Consider the following 24,300-nt stretch of genomic DNA (forward strand, 5'->3'; position numbering starts at 1 on the left):
AAACCTCCCATCATATTTGAGAGACTCCATGGATTTCCTAAATAGGATTAATAATATACCCTGGAAAAACAACTATATAATGGTCACAGTTGATGCTGTCTCTCTTTACACCTTAATCAAGCATAAGGATGGACTGGAAGCTTGTCAATATTTCCTTAGATCAAGATCTGTCAGCCTGCTAGAACATTCAGAAATGTTAATGGAAATGCTTCAGTATTCTCTGACTCATAATGTTTTCATGTTTGATGGGAAATACTATTTACAAGAACAAGGAACAGCTATGGGGGACTTCATTTGCACCAACATGTGCAAATGTATTGATGGGAATGTGGGAATCACAGGTGGTGTGGCAAGAAAATAATCAAGAAATGCTAAATCAAGTTATTTTATGGGCATGTTACATCGACGATCTCTTCCTAATATGGGAAGGGGAGAAAGAGCCCCTGATACAATTTAAAACATCTTTAAACGACAATCCCCAACAGTTGAATTTCACATATGAAATAAGTGATTAGGAAATCAATGCCTTGGATATTGGTGTATATATAAAAAAAATGGAAAGGTTTGCACGAAAATGCACAGAAAACCAACAAGTGCTGATAGCCTATTACATGCGAATAGTGGACATCCAAAGGCTCTAAAATGGAGTGTACCATATGGAGAATTCCTAAGAGTTAAACGCAATTGCACAGAAGAAACAGAATTGAAAACCCAAATTGATGACATGTATGGAAGACTCCACAAAAGAGGATGTCCGAACTTGGTTCTGGATGATGCACTGAAAAGGGCAATGAAATGTAAAAGAGATGAACTATTAATACCTAGAATGAAAAGTCAGGATTCAAAAATAAATGAAATACGGTATATTGTGCGTTTTGACGCAGGCAGTCAAAGGACTAAAGAACTTTTAAAAGACAATTGGAAACTGCTATTGTTGGATGAAACATTAGTTCAAATCTTACCTAATCATCCGTTGATCACATATAGAAGAGCACCAACATTGGGTGATCAATTAACAAGCAGTTATATGATCCCACAAAAGAAAAATTTCTTAAACTGGCTGAGTGATAAGCGACATGGCTTTTGGAAGTGTACAAAATGTAAAGCATATACTTATGGGAAAAGTATGACGCAGTTTACAACATTTGATGGGAGAATAATGAAAATTAGGGAAAGAATAGACTGTGAAACCCCTTATGTGATTTATGTTCTGGAGTGTGTGTGTGGTAAAAAATATGTGAGTAGTACAGTGAATAAATTGAAACTACGAATTCTGCAACACATTAGGGCAACAAATAATAAAGATATAACATACTCAATAGCGAAACACATATGGGAGCGGCATCAGGGTGAACAAAAAGATCCAAGATACTATGGCATTCAATACATCAAACAAAATGATAGAGGAGGAGATCAGAAACAGAGACTAAGGAGAATGAAGTCCAAATGGATCATTTTAATTGGAACTGAAATGCCATGGCGGTTGAACATGGATGACGAGTTACATAGACATTTATGATAGATAAATTATAGAAAATAAACAAATAGCGTCAATAGGACAGTAGTTTACTGTAAGGAGAATGAAGTCTAAATGGATCATTTTAATTGGAACTGAAATGCCGTGGGGGTTGAACATGGATGACAAGTTACATAGACATTTATGAAAGATAAAAGATGGAAAATAAACAAATAGCATCAATAGGACAGTAGTTAACTGTAAGGATATAGAAACTTGCCAAGTTTTGAAATATAACTAATTGATATCCTACAAGGAGAAAATATCTGCTACGGTTGACTTGTGAGGAATATGAAATAAAGAAAGAGGAAAGAAACATGAGAGAGAAAAGAATGTAAATAAGGAAATATCTGAAAAGGATAATGTGTTATACACAATAGAAATGATCACTTAGATCGAATTGTTATGAGTGGTTAATTAGGCTCTAGAAACGATTACTTGGAATGACGGTGGCGTTTTGAGAGGGGAAATAAAACCTTTAAAAAACTCTGAAGTAAAAAGTATAAAAGTAAAAAAGTGGAAAAACCAGTAGGGTCTTAAAAAAGAAAAAAAACATTAAATAAACTGAAGGGTTCTTATCCTGACTTTGTTTAAATATTAGATATTAATTTGTTCTTAAGGTACTTCACAGAGAGCTAGAAATCCAATATGATTACAATGGAAATATGATATATAGTGCTTAGAAAATAGTCTTAGACATATGGTATAAATGTAATTTTGAAACTTATACTATAGGTTATTTAATCATGTACGAATAGGTATTTATCTTAGTAAGTAAAAGAATTATAAGATTATAAAGAATTATAAGGAATAGAGATTTAATTAAACATGTGAATAATTAAGAATGGATAAAGGGTTTAGGATTATCTAAAGCAATTTATAATGATTTAATAGGAAATGTATATAATGTTATTGGTTATTATTTGGCTTTTGACCGAGATAAAAGGACTAAGTATGGATTCAAAATAGATCGTAATGCCATTTAAGCGATACAAAACGACAACTGTATTTTAATTGGTGTTTGTTGGGTGATCACATGATTTAAATACACTGGCTTCACAACAAACTCTATGGCCAGTCGAAGGCTCAGGCCGAAACGCGTTGCCATATTTGTTTGGATAGCACTTTGTACTTCACAAAATAAGAAAAAAATAAAATAAAATAAAATACCTTTCAAATTGATGGATGGTGCCGGCGTCATTCCTGCTGCGAGAAGCTGGTAAATATTGCCTCTCGCATATCATGAAATGATCGATGGTGAAATATATATATATATCAGTGTTCAAAAGTAGTTGGCACAGCACTCCGTAAACTTCGAAATCCTTTATTAAAAACGTACCAAATGCACTGACGCGTTTCGACCACACAGGTCTTATATATATTCAGTGAGTGGCTCAAGAGCACTATAAACTCTCCCAGAATTATTTATAAGTCTGTACCCGAGTATAAGACGCTCTTCATAAATGCTATCATACAATACTAGATTGTTAGTTCTATATTATTTGTAGTCCTAAGGAGAAAGAAACAGAAATGGGACTGTGGCACGCTCACCTAAAGGTCAGAACAGACTTGCAGCGCTTTATGAAAACAAGGCATACCGTTTGCTGATGCTGGCCGGGTTGAAAGTCAGAGCTGTTCAGTGCAAAGAGGGCCTCCCTTGCACCCACATACAAGGTGTTGCCATCTGTACTTAGCAGTAGCGTGGTATAGTGGCTCACTCCATCAGCTTCAAACAACCTCATTGTCCTCCGTGGGGAATCTGAGAAAAAAAGCAAAGTGAGACTGTTACACAATAGTTTAACATAGTAAATATTTTCACATTACTACCTTAATCAACAATTGTGGCACCTGAGTGACAGCAACAAACCAATGATTTTCAGAGCCCCAGGCAAATAGCACCCTGAATACCAGAGTGCACCACATACAATTTTTCGGCATTTTGTAGGAATTTTAACCCACTACTAAGTGGTGTCCTAAGGCTGCTGCCTTAGCTTATGGAAGTTATGGCCCTACTCAGTGGGTTACTGCACCTGCTGCAGTAATCTGTAGGTAATCTGGACATCATGAGTGATTTTATTATAGAGTGGAAGTTGCCAAGCTGTAGTTACAGTTAGTACGCAGTTATCGTAGGAAATTGATTTTTTGGTTTGCTTATAACTCTACAGCTGTTTAACAAATCTTCACAAAACATTTAAAAAAAAAAAAAAGTCTCATCAACCTCCGCTTCTTCCAGTAAAGTTTTGGGGTGATCTGTCAAACACAGGCTGAGAAAAAGGGGAGGTCCCGAAACGCATTTTCCCCATGCAAAAATGCCCTTTGGAAAATTAGCTAAAGCAACAGCCAAAATGACTGAACGAATTACACCAAAGTTTGGAGAACGCTAGATCGTGGTCCAGAAAGTGTGCTTTTTGTGAATTGATGTAAATCCGCTGAATACTTTTAAAGAAATCAAGGTTCAAAATGTATAGTATATTGCACACGGTGAATGATCCACAAAGCTGACAGAACTAAAGATGAGATCTGACGATACATTGAAAAAGATATGGTGACAGCCATTTTAGGACATAGGGACTTAGTCCTCTGTCCTAAAAAAGGAATAACAAAAAACATATGGGGGCAGGGTAGGGATGCTCTGCTCCCTACGCCTGGTGTGGGCAACAAAAATTTATTATTTTAACAGAACCAAAGAGGATCTATGAAACCGTTGGGCCTTACCCGGAGAGATGCCGCAATGTATTTTTTGCTGATGGGTGCCTGTGCCCCCTCCTCCCCAAGCCACTTTTAGGCCCTGGGGACTCTATCCCCAGGGCCACTAGAGTTATTTTTTAGGACAGCAGACATACAACAGACACATCCCCTAGGGACAACATTCCCTGGGGCCAAATACTTTATTTAGGATGGGGAGGCAGATGTGCCCCCCACCACCACCACAAGCCTTTTTAAGGCACCAGGCAGCCTATTCCCCTGGGGCAGAACTTAAAGTTTGGGGAGAAGGGGTGCTGCCCCCCCTCCCTGAGCCTTAAATAGGCCTCAGGAACCCCATCCACTGGGGCCAGTGTTTTCATTCCCCCCCCCCGAGGTGGGCATCGGGCCCCCATTTCTGTTGAGTGTGGGAAGAGGCCATGACTTATAAGAAGCAAAGCTTCCAGAAGATCATGATGCCATTTCCTTTGCTCAACAATGGTAATAAAGAGCATACTACAGTCTGGCATTCAGGATCAGCCACAAAGAGATACACATTAATAATTCTACAGACAATCCATGTGTCCAAAATAAGTAATAGTGAGTGAAGAGCCCAACATGCTTCTGCGTAGAAACCTTTAACTAGTATGTTCAATGAAGCCAGGCCTGTTGGAGCTATCACAAATTGAAACTAACTACAAACTGCTTGTGATCAGCGGTGGTACCTCTATGAGGGCAAAGAAGCGTCGCCCCCCCCCCAAAAGTAAAGGGAAACGTGAAAAATAAAATGGTAATAAAACACATTCTGGCCGCAGTCTGAGAGGGCGGGCCGACAGCAGGGAGGAACAGAGGGCAGTGCACTTCAGTTTAAAGTGTGCATGTCACTTTGGCAAGTTGTCTTGTGATGGCCAGCCTGACATACGCACTTTAGACACCCCAACCCGAGCTGTGCGAGAATGCACAGGCCTCCAAGGCTTGAAGGAGCGTTGTATTAGGGCGCTCCAGCCAATCCTGGCTCTCTGCCTGAGCAGCGCCAGGAGTGGCAGAGAGGAGCTGGACGAGGCTCTGAGAGCTTGCAGCCTGTGCTGGAGGAGCCACCGAGTGGCAAGAGGAAGAGGAGCAGTGGGTAAGTAAATGTTTATTTCTTTATTTTAATTTATTTTAACTCAATGACAGGCACTGTGAGGAACATGCAGTGCCTTCAGCCTCAACGCCAGAGCTCTGGATTGTGGCACGTTATAAAAACTGTTCAAAACGGACTACGGTTGAGAGTTTAGATGCTGAGCCTAAGGGCACTGCTGTTTTTTTTTTTTTAGCAGTAACTGTCAGGGGGTTAATATTCGCCCCACCAGCTTTGTTTGCCGCTGACTGCCACTGCTTGTGATGTCACTGACAGAAAACACCATCACCAAGGAGTTTACAATTCAAGTAACAATGAACAAAAAATAAATCTGGATAATTTGAAAATGCTTCTCGGGCTAGTGTTCACCTATACATGCCTTGGGGTAAAAATAGTGCTTACAAGCAGAACCACATGAAAAACGTACTTTTTTTCCCAGAGGGAAGAAGGTGCTTTTCAGCGTACTGGGGGGGGAGGGGACCAGATAGGGCAGAAAACTCTGGAACCTTCCAAAAGCGCACGCTATGCAAACGTTTTCCACAACAGCGTAGAGGTACGTATGTACCAATTAATTGCTTGACCTCACACGGACAGCCACATCACACATAATACATACACACTGACCAGAACACTCCAAACGCAAATACGCCACTAGCCAAGGCATGGAGAGTACCCACACAACGACAGGCAGTGCTACGAAGCCATCTGGATTGCAGTCTGTGTGCTATATAAGTGCCGATGACATAACACTGCTGCTGGTTGCAATGTCAGGTGACCCTGCAGTTTTGCACTCAATCAATCAATCAAATAATTTCTTAAGCACACTACTCACCTGTTAAGGTCTCAAGGCGCTGTGTGGGTTGCTGGGGGGAGGGGTGTTGACGGTTACTGCTCAAAAAGCCATGTTTTAAGGTTATTTCTGAAGGTTAGGAGGTCCTGGGTCTTGCGTAGGTTGGTGGGGAAAGAGTTCCAGGTCTTGGCGGCGAGGTGGAAGAAGGATCTGCCGCCGGAGGTGGTGCGTTGGATGCGGGGGACTGTAGTGAGGACGAGGTCGGCGGAGCGGAGCTGTCGAGTTGGTATGTGGACGTTTACTCGTTCGTTGAGGTAGTCCGGTCCAGTGTCGTGGAGGGCTTTGTGAGCGTGGACGAGGACTTTGAAGATGATCCTTTTGTTGATGGGCAGCCAGTGTAGGGATCTGAGGTGGGTAGATATGTGTTTGTGGCGAGGGAGGTTGAGGATGAGACGTGCGGCTGCATTTTGAATTCGCTGGAATTTTCTTTGAAGCTTGGCTGTGGTCCGTGCGTAGAGGGCGTTGCCATAGTCCAGTCTGCTGCTGATGAGGGCGTGGGTGACCATTCTTCTTGTTACTAAAGGAGTCCATTTGAAAGTCTTGCATAGCACTGATGTGCTCTTTTCAAATACAAGGGAGTGGAGTTACTCCCATCCAATGAAACTAGGGCTGCCAAAAGTCAATTAATTTTCCTTTTTTGTGCCAAAATTAGCTGAGTTTTGTAACAGGAGTGGATGCTACTGATAAAAGCTATAGGTAAAGATGCACAGCGCACCCACTCGAAGCGGAGGCAAAACTACCCAACAATAGCAGTGCCAGAGGGAACGTCTGCTTGCGGTGGTATTTGAGGCACTGTGTTCACCATCACTCTAAACCAAGTACTGTGGAAAAGTAATTACTGTTTTCAGAGAAATGGAGGAGGTCTGCCCGCCGGGTCTTGTAGTTTACAAGCAGATAATAATAAAACGTGTCCCTTGGAAGAAGGTGTGAAGAGCTCTCCAGTCCTCAATTTGAGCCCTATTTTTCAAAGTGAAATTTCCTCATCCAGCCGCTAGATGGCACAAGTCACCCTCCACACTGAAGCTGTCCTGTTAAATGTATGAAGTCCAAGAAGTCGCCACTCTATTGAGTCGCCGCCTCATTATATGCCAGTACATTCACAAAATGTTAATGATCACCGTACAAACAGTTAAGTCAGTACAGTAAAGTGACCGCTGCAAATCTAAACAAAAATTTAGCCTAAAAGCCAGTCAGAGCGCCAGTCAGAGCGGCATGCAACTGACAAGCCTCTGGGTGAAATTCACTCCAGCGACGCTGCATGTCACCCTAATACTGGCACATCTCAACAGAGCTGGCATACTTTTTAAGTGCAAGGCAATGATGTTATTAAATTGGAATACTAGCAAAGCTGGTATACTTCAGTTACAAGATCAGCACTTCATTGGAATAACACGACCAGCAGCACTTCTCAGCAGGGCATTTTTTTTTGTACTTTTGTGTAGCGCGAACTTGCCAGAAAGATATCGGAGCGCTTCACGCGAGCACCAGATCATAATACATAAAGTCATGTATTAGCGTACGGGGATTTTAAGTGATTTGCCTAGAATCTCAGGAGCATGAGAAGACGCTGGGTCTCAAAACTGGTTCTCCAATCCTAAGGTGGACAGCTCTGGCTGTTCCGCCACAGCCCCCTTTTTATCCTTCTATTCCAGCTTATCAAAATCCTGCAATAAAAGCCGCAGAGCGGCTACACTGCATGTGCCCAGGACAGCACCTATGAGCAAGCAGTGGAATGTCAGCAGCTGCATTTCTCGGTATGACTGAGCTCCATTTAATAAGACAGTATCTGCACTTCTTTGCAGTTCTAGTTTTCCCTTATCCAAAGTATACTGGATCATCTATCAGCTTGCATCTCTTACAGACAAAGGATGGAAGCTGTGGTAAAGTGCACCCCGAGATCTAATGCTCGCATACAGAGTACTCTAGCACTCCTGCAACAAGGCCGCCTGGGTTTGTCAATGCTTGTTGGTACTGCGGCCACAGCCAAGGAGCTCCTTGCCTATGCATGCGAGTCGGTGGTGAACACTACGCAGGCATTCGGGGGGGCCTATTAACAAGAAATTGGCGTAGGGCAGTGCCGCAAGTATTTCATCAGCGCTCCCCTGCGCCAGTTTTAAAGGGTAACGCACTGTATTTATGGGCTACGGTGCATTCCTGTCATTTCACCCAGCACCGGCGCACAACTAGGTGCCTAGCGCCAAGGTAGGCACCCTTGCATCTGCACAATGGTGCAAGGGTGTCTGTGCTGCATCCAGGATTGTTTTTGTGCGGGAAGAGGCACCTTCCTGCACAAAAACAATCCCCTAAGGCTTTTTTCCTCTTAGAAAGAGGAAAAAAAAGAGGAGAAATAAAGATATTTCTCCTTGTTACGCCTCACCTGGGAAGGCGTATGGTTTTGACGCATTCCCAAAGCTCCATGTCCTTGAAAATCTTGGAATGCTTCAAAACCCATGGGCGTTGTGGTGAGAAGAAATCTCAGACTTGTTTGAAGATTACCCTAAAGAATTAGCTTGTTGAACTTCTACATTTTCAGATGTTAATCCAGTTTTTAAAGACTTGAAAACTCTTGTTGCTCCTGAATTTGATACTGCCCCCTGACACAGAGTAAGGCAATGCAGTGACTAGTGTTGCGCTGCCTCTTGTCACTTTTTTTAACGCACCCGTGGCGCAGAGTGCTAACCCCTAGCTACGAGGCCAATCAAAGCCACTTTGCGTGGCCTTCCATGGCCTCGTAGATCTAGTGTAAGGCAACGCAGCGCAAGTCGCCCTAAGCGTGCTGTGTTAAATCTAAGTGGCCTGTGCCTGGTTCAATTGGGACCACAACGTGGCATGATGACCACATGGAGTGAGATGTGCTGAAGCCCCAGGATCCAGAATATGACCGATGTGCAGAAATAAATTTCAATACTTACCCCAGGATCTGGAAGGAGGGGACGCCCCCAGCACAGCAAGGATGGCAAGAATAAACCTGATGGAAGAGAACTCAGCCCACGCTGTCTGGAGAGCAGCTGCAAACACTGGAGTTGGCAGCGGTACTGATGCTACTTTACCATGAAGCAGAGTCACCGCTTACATCCTCTCTTGTCACCTTCCGGGCGACAAGCCAGGTCCCAGCAGGCTCAAGGGGTGGGGGTCAGCTCTGGTTGCTAAAGTACACAGAGTGACATCACCAATTAAAATCTTGGTTCATCGCAGACACCGTGTGATCTTGCGAGTCCTGCAGTATGTCTTGTTGGCTCAGCCAGCGAGCTGCAGGCGGTAAGCCCGCTTGGGAGGAAGGCCAAGCGGCGGAGCGGGACTGCAAACCAAGGGGCTTCATAGCAGCATCAGCCATCGAAAGGAAGGAGGGACTACGGCAGTGTCAGCCAAGTGTCAGGTTTGTCAGGCAGGTCAGAGAACCGCTGAAAATAGGATATGAGGACGATTAAGCGCGTTCAAAAGCCTGGAAGTATTGTTATGAACGATTACATGGCTACACAAACATTAATTGGTGTGAAAACATTATTAATACAGTAAGTGCCACAAAACACATGCAGAACAGTATGAGCAGAGGGTGAGACTTAGAGGTAATGTGTTTCTGCATCCGTTGTATGCACAACAGTAGTAAGTTATGTTTTTCCATAAAAGCTTTGCAGTAGTAAGGTTTGAGAGAAGGTGGAGGGATGCCCTAGGAAATGTGACTCTAGAGAAACATTATCATCTAACTACCTCCCACCACAAACCAACATGTGGGAGGAGCGGGCGTATCTGTGCAGGAAAAGGCAAGGCGCTACAAATTCTTGCAGCAGTTAGGAAGTAAAGGCAGAGGCGCTACATGTGGCAACCGAGGGCTCAGGCCTTCCGGAGAGACGCATTTCTTACCTTACTAATTTTTTAACAAGACTGCTCTTTTACTGAAATATTCCCAAGAATATTAAGAAGGGCTCGACTGGTTCAACCGTTCATAAATGTAATATGTCTGTACATCATTAAAAAGGACAGTGAAACCAACTGGGAACAGGGGATCTGGCTTTTCAATGTACTCCCCCAGAGTTTACCCGCCAAGTGGCATTAGCTAGCAGGAATACCGTTGGCCTGGGCACTGGTCTAGAATAATTCAAGTTAACTGGTTGATCCAGAAACCCAGTTAAGAATTATCGCTCAATGGGCTACGCCAAGCGCAAAGAACACGTTCTTGGAACTAGGCCACGGGTACTTTCCTCGTTTTTCCCCTCTACCTCTGGCTACGCAGCTGGAAACCTCCTTGACCTGCCCATCACTCAGTGGGGCATAACTGCCCACTCCAGGCCCTGGCGCGGTGGACTCCCTTCGGCCTACTACCTCCCCTCATCCCGCCGAGGGTCGAGGCCCGGTGCAGTGGGGTCACTGGAGGTAGCAGGCCGCGGGGAGCCTCAGCTCTTGCCAGGGTGCAGCGAGGGACAGGGGGAGTCAGTGCCGGACCAGGACTAGTTAGGATATTGTTCTGCACCTCAAGTAACAGAACCCTGACTGCTTTCACCCTTCAGTTGTCCAACACCGATACTGCACCCCGCCCCCCATCGCGCCTAACACGTGGCGCGAGACCTCCTTTAAGGTAGAGTGCACGTAGTACAATTTATCAATTTGTCATTCCACCTGTTTCTTCATGCGCAGGGCGACGGGGCGAAGGCTTCCCTCGCATTTCAGGCAAATGTATACGATGCATTTATGGAAAGTGAACTTTTGTGAAACAGCGTGTCGTATAACTCCATCCCTGCCCCCACCCGCACCCCCCCATCCCCGCTGCTAACCCCGCAGCCTTTCTCCCCTCTCTTCCTAGCCCCGGTGGCCGGAAGCTCCTTGATACAACGGATGGCACATCTGAGGTAACCCCTCTGGCAGAAGGTTCCTTTGGCAGCCACTGAGGCTGATGAGGGCGAGATGCAGCGGGCATGCCCATAAACATTCATTTTTTAGAAGGTTTCGATTTTAATTTGCCTCTTACCAGAAGGCCTTCACAGCCTGTCCACCCTCCTGCACACCACAGGCCGGCGTTTATTTTTAATGCATCTATTTACACTGCAATCGTCTCCTTCACCTTCTGGTATAACAAGGTCCCCTGCCACAGCCCCGTGCACCGCCGGGCCAGCACCCCCTACTCGTTGCTCCAAGCCGAGAAGTCGGCAAAGGCTGGTCTGCAGGAAAGCTGCAGGACACTCATGGCATGCTGGCTGGGTTGGGAAAGTCAGTCCCATTCCAGGTGTGTCTAACACACAGTTACCTCGGCGGCAGTCCTAGTTGTGAGAGGTGCCGGCCTGCAGGTGTGTCTGAAAGAGCCCCGTGCTCCGACTAGAGGTGACACGAATTAGAATATCCGTTACCAAGCCACCATTGTCAGCTCATTGACATTCACAGTTTGAAGCAAAAGCTACACACACTCTTGTGCCGTAGCCGGGTCAGTGCTGCGTGGTGACGTCAGCTCATACTGCCCGCCCCCTCATGATGGTTAATGATGGTAGATGATGGTTGGCCACGTGTCATCGGGACTCTGCTGCAGGTCACAGGCAGCGACAAGAGAGTCTGCTAGTCTAGGTTAGTCCCGGAAAGCATCGGACTGCTGTACATAGAGGAAAGTGGACATCAACCTGGAGGAACGAGAATCGTGTATCCTTTCATTGAGCTAAAGCATGATGCTGGGTTACGACAGCTGGAGGAGGAGAGACATTTATTTGTATGGACAGAGATAATATTTTCGTTAGATTAGAGGTCTGATGGCACGCGCCTGAGGTTGGAGCAATCAAGGTGAAATCAGCAACCACCTTAGTAAAGTGAAGGCATCGCTCAAGTAGAGGTGTAGCAGTGCATGAAAGTGCAATAGCTGAGAATAATGGGACATAGCGTAGAAGGGCTTCTCAGATACAGCATGTCTGCAAGTGCGGTCTCATGGAGAATACATGCGTGGTAACTAGGCGTTCTGCATTGAGGGGGTTGGCACTACGAAATCAGCAGAATAAAGCAATCTAAGGGAATACCAGTGTTCAGCATTCTGTTCTGTGTGTTGTGAGTTTACGATTTTCAAAACTTTTCATTTAGTTGTGATGCCTGCCTGTCCTCCACCACAGCCAGTGTGCTGATCGACCCCTTCGATGAAAAACAGTAATTGCAATTGCTTCCTAACCTCCACCACACCCAGTTTGGCGATGTACCCTTTCTCTATAATGTGGGTGGTCCCCATGGCTGCCTAACCTCCATCAGATGCAGTTTTGTGATGTACCCCCTTCTCTATAACACTGATAGTGGGAATGACTTCCTAATCTCCACCACATCCGGTTTCTTGATGTACCCCTTCTCTATAATGCAGGTGGTGCCCATGGCTTCCTAACCCCCACCACATCCAGTTTGGTGATGTACCCCTTCTCTATAATGCAGATAGTGGCCATGGCTTCCTAACCTCCATCACATCCCGTTTGTGAATGTACACTGCTGTACAACGCAGATAGTTGTGATGGCTACCTCATCTATACAGTTTCATTCACCATGACCAGCTATTGTTCTACCCCAAATCTTTACAAGCATAGTTATCCCACAAATTATGCACATACTTGATAAAAAGTCAGAAGGGATGTACAGAGTTCTCAGAAGTTGGATATCACATTACTCTCCGGTCCTGAAATTTAACAACCGACAATACAGTCTAATAAATACACCAGCAATAGGTGCATTTTCAACTTAAAATTATTCATATATTTTCTTTCTGGTGGCTATGATATCCCTCTACTCCTGGAAGCATATACTCTGTAAGATTAACTGACAGCCGGCTAAACACCACTATATAAGCAGAGTAAGCAAAATAAATTGGAAGAAAATGTACAAAAAATCTTTTGGCAGATGCTTTACTTAAATTCTCGCCTTGTTTTGGATTCGGGATATGGTCCTCTGGTGTGCAGGAGATGTCAAGAGAGCCTGCCCCGAGGGTTGATCTCCCAGGAGGTAGGTTTTGACAACAAGCAGTGTGTGTGAGCTGGATGTGGGAGCAGCCAGGCCCTGTTGTTGCTTTACAGATACAGCCAGACTGGGAGGGAAGGTACACCTGCAGACTACGCAGGCCTGGGCGCACAATCAGTGCTTTATCGACGAGCATAACAACCGGGGCGTGGAAACCCTATCAATTTACTCGGGTCTTGCTCAATCTCACACAAAGGTTTGCCTCAACCCACTACACCTCCGTGCCCTCACCTGCCAGGCATTTAACCTGAGCGTCATGCTTCGCTTTCCGACAACACCAGGGTTGCCAGGAATTTGATTTTGGAAACACGGCCCCTCGCTGAAAGGTTTTTTCCTGGGGGTACAGTTGACCGCAAGCTCCCAGAGGAAGGGGACGAGTCATTGGGGTGTCCTCTGTTGCCCACAGCTAGCGCGTGCTGTACCCAGTTGCAACATTGTCCACCGGGTGCATAGTGTCACAGAACCCAGGCAGCGTTAAGAGTACATTGTAAGGGCTGTCTGATTTGAAAATCGAGGGACAGCCTTCTTAAAAAAAAAAAAAAAAACAGTCGCTTGAATGTCTCATAAAAATGATAAGGTTATTTACTGGTTACGTAGAAAAACCAAATATGGCGTCCATCACAGAGGTCACCTGTGCACATGAGCAGTTCAACGTGGGGGAGTGCAGGCTAGGTCTGTCTGTGCAATATTCCCAAATTGGAATCCCAAACTCTTTCTGGAGTTTTCAACCTGCGTAGTGTATGCACGTTTCACAATACATTTTCTTTCGCCTTTCCTCACAGGGCAGGCGGATTTGAGGGTAATGGCTGCTTCATCGCGCGTGAAGCTTGATCCAGCCTGTGCCTCCCGAGGGTATCCACAGCTTTGGGACTTTAAGCACTAGATTCTCAAATTATTTCCGATTCGCTTCGAAAACTCTTGTTCCGAATTTTGAAAACCTGGATCAAAAAATCTGGATCAAGACAATCGCATTGGTGTGACCCTGAGAGATAGATAGCTGCCTGTCCAGGTCCTGATAATCTTCAGGTCCTGCGGTATCACCTACAAAGCAGTAGTGGAAGGCGCCCCGGCCTGCCCGGTTTGAAAACAACCAACCTCAGCAACCCAATACAACACCCAGAGCCATTACATGGTCCAGAGCGAAATTAAACACAAAAACGGGCGATCAGCTCTGAACCTGGGATCTGGAACAACACGCTTCCGTACCAGGCTAGCCCATGAAGTCTGCAGATCAGAAAAGAGCTAAAACGCGACTTCAAAGAGAATCCCACTTTTCACCAGTAGGAGCCGATCAGCAAAGAAGAGCTGGGACTCACCGCCCCCCCCCCCCCCCCCCTCATTTACAGCACCTTGAACTATTCCCAACCGCTGCCAATTATGTACAGCACTCCGATCCTCTCCAGGTAGGTTTGTGCTTTGTAAATACCGCAAACATACAGGCACACCGCCAATTTAAAGGTAAAGAAATACTTCTGATTCATGCCAGATCATCACTTAACTTGTTTGTGGTATAGTTTGAACACAAGTACCGGGGTAGTGAAAATGATGCATCATGCACTTTTGTTATCCTAGTGACATCACAGACTGGGCATCACACGGCCTTTGACCTCAGCATGACATTGTAGACTCCACGCTAGGCTGCAGTATGATAACTGATTCACAACAGTCACACCTAACCACCTACCAAAACTAACCAAAGCCAGATGCACTTTTTTTACTTTTAAAACTTAAGACTGGTTAACTCACAGAGGGTGTAACTGCTGCCCCGCCTTCCCACTCATTGATGCCCCTTGACCCTGAGAACTCGGTATTCACCAGAATAGATTGAAGAAAACATACTGTAAAAATAAACAATCATATAATATGTGTGCAGGCCAAGAAGGAGACCTGCAACACTACTTATTCCCCAGTGTTTACTACTGTTGAAAACTCTTCCAAGGCACTTATGCAAAGGTTTAAAGTCATTTATATGGCCTGTGACAGGAGAGACATGCACTGTTGCCCTTGCTGCGCCTGTCCTCTGAAGGACGAAAACTTGCATAGTTTATGCCCATGATGTTCTTGTTCAATGAAAAACATATATGGAATGCACTTGCATGACATGCCCTAAGAACTAGGGGCTTTGTTTTTACATTACTTGAGGTGAGCCCAACAGCCCTGAGGAAGGCTCCTCCCCCCACTTAAAGACAATATTCTTGTGCCAACACATGTTGGCTGAAAAGAGGAGCAGTGCATGCTGCTCAACCCACTTGGTTTTAATGTTGTGGTAGGGAGGTACCAGAAAAAAACATTTTTAGTTCACCCACACACAATGTTAATACAGGTCGGGCACTTTAACAAAGGGAGACAAAAAATGTGGACACTCTCAGCCAAACTAGAAAACCCATAACTAGGAGACTGTACAGCCAGTGAACAATAGTGCACTCAGATGCCTTCTGGTGTTACTTGTGGAATCCATTGATAAAGCATACCACATTAGGTAGGCGGGGGTTCCTCATCCTATGTGAGTACAGGAATGTATGGTAATTCCATATGACATCTGTCTGTTTCGTCCTGGATTGTTGTACTCCTCTGTTTATGTCTGTTTAGGGAGAGCATAAAAATAACCCCTCTCCCCTTCTCTGGAGAGTGTTAGATAGGCACAAAACAAGTAGTTGTGTAAGAGAATTGTGTGATGTTCCTCCTGCTACTACCACCTTTCCTTTACTTAGTCTTTGTGCTAAGAAAGATGGTGCTGCTGCTGTCATGTTGTACCTTTGTGGTTAAGCTTGGTATTAAACTGTGCACTACACAAAAGCCAAACTGTCTTTGTCTGTTTAGGGAGAGCATAAAAATGACCCCTCTCACTTCCTCTGAAGGCAGCACTTTCTTCAGCACAGTCACTAGTTTGGTACCTCAGAGTTACTGCTGAGCTAAACCCACTGCTTCGCTCTTCCGGGGGCTCTATCATGATCCTGCACCCACAGAAGAGGTCTGTCTGTTTCTTTTTCATGTCTACAGTGCATACATTAACGCGAAAATCTGCAAATAAGTGCATGAGGTTCAGACAGAGGCCCAAATTTATACTTTTTCACGCAAAACTGCGCTAACGCAGTTTTGCGGGAAAAAGTTTACCGCCGGTTAGCGCCCTTCCAAGATGCCGTCCGGGCTTATTTATGGAATGGCGCAGTCCGGCGCAGAGGGTGGGCTAATGTCATGTAAAATTATGTTAGCTGGGTGGGGGGTGGTGGTATGGGAGAAGGGGGATTTGCACCAAAAAAATGACGTTAGGCAGGTTAGAGTACAAAAAGATGACTCTAACCAGCCTAGCATAATTTCTTGATGCTAAACCTACCATACCACATGACTCCTGTCCTATAAAAGACTGGAGTCATGCCCACCACCCCAATGGCCAGCAGAGGGGACAAGGGTCCCCTGGGCGTGGTCCTTGCACCCAGTGCCATGTAGGTGAGCCCTTTTCAGGGCCCACAATGGCACTTTAAAAACAATAATTAAATACTCACCTCTACACACCTGTAATTACCTGGGATATGGGTCCCCCATCCTCCACTGACCCTCTGGTGTAGGTGGGGTGTCCCTGGGGCCTGAGGAGGGCACCTGTGGATTTATTCCCTGGTGTTCCACCATGGAAATAGGCCCACAGGTCCCCTAACACCTGCCCTGACGCAGGTGTTAAATAATGGCGCTAAGGAAGCTTAGCGCCATTATTTAGTCCTGCCTCCCTCCCGTGCACCATTTTTGCGCGGGAGGATAAATAAGGCGCCTGGGCTTCAGAGTCATTCTGTGCCTGGGAACGCCTACCTTGCATCTCATTGATGCAAGGTAGTTTCCCAGTAGCAAAAAATGACTAACTCCAAAACTTTGGTGCTACACGGGTCTAGCGCCAAAGTATAAATTTGGAGTTAGGGTTGCGCCAAATTTGCGTTAAAAATGGTCAATTTTGGCACAAATGGAGTATAAATATCCCCCAGAGTTCGGAAACAGGGTAATAATTGACTCTAAGGCCCATATTTATACTTTTTTGCGCTGCATTTTCGTCCCTTTTTGACGCAAAAGCGGTGCAAACTTACAAAATACAGTTATATTTTGGGAGTTTGTGCCGCTTTTGCGTCAATGATGCATATGCAGCACAAAAAAAGTATAAATATGGGCCTAAGTGCTTACCAGTTCTGCTGCCAGCAAAACATGCACTAACCCGGAGAATTTTCAAGTTAATATATGCTCTGACAATGTGAAAAAGTAACGCATAGACCCTTTCTGTGCTTGTGCAGCGCAATAAACAGGATCATGATATGGCTCCTGAAACTCCTATGGCGCAGGGGGGGGGGCAACCTTTCAGGGGTTCCTGAGCTCCTCTTTAGGGGGGCCACTATTCAGCCAAACTCCTGTGAGATATGATAGACCCAGGGGGTCCAGGACATATTCTGCCATGGGGGGAGGAGGGTATCACTTGCGTTACGTCACTGCCTCGGCGCGTTGTCTGCGGCGCATTTCCTAACTCGTGGAAATAGCGAGTTAGTGCCTCTGCGCAAGCATCGTAGAGAGTGCAATCTCATAAACCTACACACGGCTCCGGTTTGCGGCTGTACGCAGGCGTGGATCACAAGGTCGCTGGGACAGTTGCAGTTTTTGAAACAACTAAAGCCACAGCAAATCATTCTTTCCAAGCAAGCTATTTCCTCTATTACTGCAGAAAGAGCGAGTAGTTGTCCTGGTGCACTGCAATACTCAGCAGATTCATCCATTTGGCAATATTTTGCTTATCGTCATTTAGTAGGAACTAACAGATGAGTTCAAACATGTTTAATAACTAGTATGGACCTAGAACATTTGGCTGTAAGGCAAATCCTAAAAATGCGACACCCCTCCATAGCTCAGATACTCAGAGGAGTTCTGTAGGCAGAGGCACCAGTAACTGAGAAAGTTATCAATTAATGAATGGCAACAGTTGTTGGCCTTTTTTGAGGCAACCTGATGATCTGACAATTTGATAATTTTTTGATTTTGTCTTTTTTAATAAAGGATCCAAAAAGTTAAAAATGTAATATCTCAGACAGTCTTTTTGAAATGTTAAAGTGGGGCACCACCCACGAGAGGTCATTCTCATTCTGGTCAGTCATTGATTTTCCCCCCATCCGCTACTCATATGTAGAGGACGGTCTTGGGGTTTTCGGACTGTACCTCCAACCTGCTCTGACCGGTCTCAGTGAGCCACCGCTGATCCATTAGTACATTTTCCCCTCAAGGTCATACCCCGAAGGAGCTGCGAGGGCCTTGGAGTTATGTGCTTTGCTCCCAGGACATGTCTAGTTGAGTAATCCATGGGGGCGTCTGGACCAAGGAGGCAATGTGGCCCGGATCTGGGCTGCGGTTTTCATCCTATGTCTCTCCTTGGTAGCAGTTTGTTTCTCAAGTATCACTGATCACACCATAGACCAAACCCCGTGCAATTGAGCAGGAGCTGTCCTGCCGTTAAAGCTTTGGCTGCACTCATCCTTGTGCACTAAAAGATTTTAATACCAAACCTGGGAGGGAGCCGGGGTAGTTGGAAGCTAATTAACATGGAAATGAGTGAGCGTTTAGGCAAGCGGGAAGATGGAGGCTCGCGTCCTGCGCAGATGCGGAGGATGAAGACGAGGGCACCAATCAAGCCATCTCCGAAGAAATGAGGACATTGAAATGAATTGAAATGAACAAAACGCTCCCTGGAAAAAAATAGTCTTCCAGGAGGGAATTTATGCCGAACCATTTTCAGACTCTATAGGATGAAGGCGGGAGAGAGAGAAAGACCCGAAGGGAGGAAAATGAGATGAATAATTAATGCGCACAGTACATTCAGCAAGTTGAGAATGAAATATCGGATGGCCCCGGCTCCCCCAGCAGAATTCGCACCAATCAGGAGAGTCACAGGGGAAAGCTTTATCGAAGCGAAGCCATACAGTGCGCGATAATGGTTTTGGATAACCTGTGTCTTTAGCAATAACAATCGGCAGTTTTGTGTTCATATGTGCCCTCAGCAATTTTATTATGTAGTTTGTGCTGGTTTTTTATGGCAGCAAGAGTTTCACAAATGAGCCTATTTAGGTTATATAGAGATAAGTGCTGGCCCTGGGGGTTCTATATCAGTGCACGAAAGCTCCATCATCCATGTTGTCTACAATGCCAAACACGCTGCATCTGGCCCACCTCGAGAACGTAAGTCCTGCCTATGCTTGCAGGTCTTGTTTTGGAAAGATATGGGCCTTAATGGGAACGGGACCTACCTGCAAAACGTTCAGTTTTTCAAACTGACGACCCGGCATTTTGTTACACATCACTGAGTTTTCTTGGAAGACCGATTCGGGTGATGTTTATTATTTCAACAACCTTTTAAGTGTCAAGATTCTGTTATTCTGACCCCGCAACCACCAATAAACCCAATATCATAACATAGGCTTCCTTCAGCCAATCGTGTGCTTTAAGCCACCAGCAGTGAGGACAGTGGGTCTGTAGACTCACAGTTCTAATGACAATAAAAAAACTACAAGCCACAAAATGCAAAGTACTGCTGTCTATCAAGGCAACGCTGATTTAAGGTGACGCCTAAGGTGGGCCCATGTGCCATTTACTGCCCTGCAGAAGAGCTTTAGCAGTATTTTTATTCATAATCCCAAAGTTCAAGATGAACACTCGAGGTGCTCTGTTTTGGACAGTCCACCCAGCACTGACTAAGATTAGATAATCAGCACCAATGACCAGTATTTTAACAGTAGGCTCTCCCCAGCCTGGCACTGTGTTGCCGGGCTGGAGAGAGCAGGCACAGGCTCCCTGTCTGCCTGGGAGCGCCTTGGACTGGCTGCAGGGCAGGCTGGGAGCCTGTGCCTGCGGCAGAGGAGTGGCGCAGTGGTGGCTGCGTGGATACAGGTTGGGATACAGTGTGGTGGATTAGACTGGAGTGTGGTGGAACGGAGTGAGTGTGGTGGATTGGATTAGAGTGGGGTGGACTGAAATGGGGAATGGTGGATTGGATTGGGGTGTGGTGGACTACAGTGGGATGGACTGGGTTGCAGTGGGGTGGGACGTATTGGAGTGGGATGGATTGGAGTGGGGTGGATTGTTTTGAGGTGGGGTAGATTGGAGTGGATTGGGGTGGACTGAAGTTGAATTGGGTGGATTGAATTAGGGTAAATTGTTAGGAGTGGGGTGGGGTGGCTTGTATTGGTGTGGGGTGGATTAATTGGAGAAGGGGTAGATTGGATTGGGGTAAATTAAGGTGGTTTGGAGTGGGGTGGATTGGACTGGAGTAGGGTGGATTAATGTGGACTGGACTGGAATAGGGTGGATTAAAGTGGATGTGGGTCGATTGGGTAGCAGTGGACTTGATTGGAATGGGGCGGTTCCCAATTTTGAGCCTGTGGTTTACAGTGCAAAGCACCGGCACTTATATCTGAGGGTCGGCACTTACTTTTCTGCAACAGGCAATTACATCGAGCAAGACACATACAGGAAAGGTGGCGGAAGAGAAAGTCCAGAAAGGGAGAAAGCTGCAAGAGTGAGCGGAATGGGTAGGGAGTGTCTGTAAATGGATTAAAGCGGCCCAAGATGGCTGTAGGATTATGCTGCCTCAGTGTTCTGTGCTCACACATTTAAATGCAGCAGCTGCGTGTTTCAGAGGAAAGCTCTGAGCACTGGCATGTTTTTGCTTACAAATTAACCACTGGAGTGTGGTGGACTTGAGGGAGTGGATTGGTTGAATTGGAGTTGTGTGAAGTGTATTGGAGTAGGGTGGGTTGGACTGGAGGGGGGTAAGATTGATTGGATTGGGGTGATTTGGACTGGAGTAGGGTGGATTAATGTGGATTGGAATAGGGTGGAATAAAGTGGACAGTATTGGAGTGGGATGGATTGGGGTGGTGTGGGTGGATTGGGTAGCCGTGGACTTTATTGGAGTGGGGTGGACTGGAGTAGAATGGATGGATTGGTTGAATTGGAGTGGTGTCACACTGGGATGGACTGGTGTGGTGTGAGGTGGGGTGGATTGTTGTGGGACGGATTGCAGTGCGGTGGATTAACAATGTCACTTTGCAATATTTAGAGCAAGATAATAGTCATCTTTTGAGAACAGCGTCCATGAGCAAAAACAAAAGAAAACATGAGAGTAAAGTGAGAAAAGATGACTTGGCAAAACAAAAGAAAGTTAGCTACAAAAAGAATAAAACTTAGTTTTGTTTGTCCGGCTGGGCAAATTTTTGACAGTCACATGCCTTCTATTTGCGGGACACTAGAAGTTAAAAGGAACAAAATAGTACCTCAATTACGTCGGAAGCAACGGACGGGGACTGATTAAGTTGGATCAATCAGTATTTGGTTTCTGCTCCGGACAGAGGAACGGAAATGATGCCAGGCCTATGAGGCTATAAAGCAGAGTGCCGTGCAAGACAAAAAATGGTACGCAACAGGCGGGCTACAAGCCTTTTACTATACACAACAGAGCCTTGCAAACCAGATGCATGCGCTAGCACGTGCACTCTCAAGATCGACCCTAAAAACTAGTCCTCTAGCAGAATGACTTCCAGCACTGGTGCCGGGCTCCCATAAAGAAGCATGACATCAGTGCACGTGTGTGATTTAAGTGGATCACCGGCCACAAACACCTGGCTTCACTGTCCTTGGACCCATCGGCGTCGATTCACCAAAATGCCAAGAGCAGTGGAAGTGACAGCATATGTTTTGAGCCCAAATATATTACAGGAAGTGATGTCGTAATACTTCAGCCACGCTACCCCCCTCCCCTCAGCTGTTAGTGAACTGTATAACTTTTTTATTCTGTCAAATGTATTTCTTACCTGTTGCTGACTCTGACTCTTACTATCTTATCTGTGTCTTTCTCACTGGTCTCTTATATATGCGTCTTCCCCTCTCAACCTGACGTTCTCACCTGTTTTGTCTTTTTTCCACTCTATTTCGCCTTCTTCCCACCACCTCTCCTACTCCATTATCTGTCCTTTCTCACCTGCCAGTCACAGTATCATTGGGGTCTCTTTCATTCCTCTTTGTCACAAACACACATCGTCCTGTATTTGTCTCTTGATCTCTCACCCTTCTCTTTTTAGTGTCTTCATTCTTTCGCAATTTTACCCTAAATTCGCCTCAGTCTTTTACCTTTTATCCCCTCCCCCCTTCTCTCTTTCTTAATCCCTTCACAAGTTGAAGGCGACACACACCACCTGCAACAATAAAGTCTTCTTTCCCAAGTTATCTTCTTTCCTCTGGGATCAGGGGGTCGCAGGCACAGTGCTGGGCATCAGGGGGCACGCTGGCGACCTAAATGATGTCCATGCTTGGGCATTCAAAAGTTTTAGTAGTAGTCTTCGGTAACACCGTTCACAGTAGCCTCGGAGGGAGGACCTTGGAAACACAGTAACGTGTGCGTGCCTCCGCCAGCCCCGGGGAGAACAGCAACGTCACGACCTGGCAAGGCTGGTGGTTTGTGGGCCCCGGGGCGGTGACTCGATCCCGCTCTCGGTTCTTCAGAGGAACAGGGCCAGCCCGGGTTGTTCTTATGCAGGTGACGCACAACGGTCGTGGTTATGAAAGGACTGCAGCATCAAACCTTTCAAAGGATCAGGGTGCACCCGTCTGCTACAACACGTGGGTCCGTAGCGTCTGGAAACGCTGAGCCTGGAAGCAGTGAGCTCCCCAGGAGAGAGAGGGGGTGTTCAAGGTCTCCCCTTCCCTGCTGGGACGCGCACCCCCAGCCTGGCCTCGGCCTCTTCAGTGGCAACACAACAATCCCACTTCAGCCGATGACCCGTCCCTTTTAACTTGTACACAGCTTACGTTTCACAACAAAGGACTTTGTGTATTTTGGCAAGATGAAAAGCAAACTTGCCTCGTCCAGTGCTGGCGTGTTTGTAAATTTTGATAAGAAAATTGCAGAGCAATTTGTCACGTAGTTATTAACCCTTTCCTCTCTGCCACAGTTCAGTTAGGTTATATGGTATTCTAGCGTTACATTAGTTTTGCTTCTGAGAGTTTGATCAGTCAACGGGCAGAAAGGTTAGAGGGGGCTGGGAACAAGTCATTCGCATGAGTGCGCGGAGAACCTACGTTTACACCCATATAAAAGGGATAAGCGAATACAAAGAACTGCAGGAATCCGTAGATCAGCCCCTCCCCCCCCCCACACATTAGAAACCCCAAAACAGCAGGAATGGCACGATTAGGCGGGGCAGGCACAGGGGCCCTAAAGTCCCGGAAGTGCAACGCAATCTGGCTCTCATTCCATTGTAACTGAAGTACATATAATAAGCATCCCCTATGTCTCCGTAAAATGCTTCGATTATGCCTGAGAGATGGAATCGATTAAAACCCATCCAACCCCCTCTGCTGCACAATCACACAGACTTAACAACTGTGAGCACTGTGCCGACCACTGACTCTATACAAGCGCTGCCCTCGACCCTTCAGTTCCTTTGAACTGAGCTCATGCAAACATGGATGCGTTGACCAACCATGGCTCTAGCCGTCTCCCAAATAACCTTGGGCACATGTAACTAAACCGTGCCTTAGAAAAGGCACCTGTAACCGACAGCACACATGGTTAATATTTTCCAATTAGCTGCCTAGATGCTTAGAAAACAAAGAATGCACCTTAGTGGTGTAATTCACAAATAACTGTAGACAGGACAGATGCAGGTTCAATTTATAATAAAACCTGGCGGTTTTCATCAGTGCAATGTCTCTAACAGTTGCAAAATCAAAACTGCTGAGCATCCCCTCCCCACCCCTCACTGCAAGCACACTAGGATCCTTCACACCTCCTGGAGGCATTAAAAGCTGACATGTGGTTGAGCAATCTCAGCATTTCCTGTTTCTCTTCCTGTGACTCACCTCCTCAGCCATGGGTGAGTGGTCCGAGGGAGAGCTCTGATTAAGACCGGTTTACCTAAGAACTAGTTGAGACTGGCCGCAGGATGCAGAAGACTGGGGTTTAATGAGTTAATATTGCGTAGTTTAAGTGGCTCATGAAATTACTGCTCGCTCAATCAGCGCGTCAATATCAGGACCAGCACAAGACTTAACACAGATAACTTTACGGAGTACCTGGAATCAGGTAACAGGTTAACACACTGAAGTAAACTTGTCATATTGTGTTGTGTATGTTTACCCAGCACAGCTCCATCGCCC

General features: G+C 45.8%; 1 protein-coding gene across 3 annotated transcripts in view; it reads right to left on the reverse strand.

Moving 5' to 3' along the window:
- Positions 1-24,300, reverse strand: part of SEMA4B (semaphorin 4B) — a 160,040-nt gene that overhangs the window by 61,350 nt on the left and 74,390 nt on the right. For 2 of the 3 annotated variants that reach the window (XM_069222666.1, XM_069222664.1), the window contains exon 2: positions 3,115-3,275. In XM_069222666.1, the coding sequence (XP_069078767.1) occupies positions 3,115-3,275 (161 nt within the window). Of the gene's footprint in view, positions 1-3,114; positions 3,276-9,080; positions 9,203-24,300 lie in introns of those variants that run through there. The other variant, XM_069222665.1, reaches the window with a different exon arrangement.

This window comes from Pleurodeles waltl, chromosome 3_1, assembly GCF_031143425.1.
Source record: "Pleurodeles waltl isolate 20211129_DDA chromosome 3_1, aPleWal1.hap1.20221129, whole genome shotgun sequence".
Classification (NCBI taxonomy): Eukaryota; Metazoa; Chordata; class Amphibia; order Caudata; family Salamandridae; genus Pleurodeles; species Pleurodeles waltl.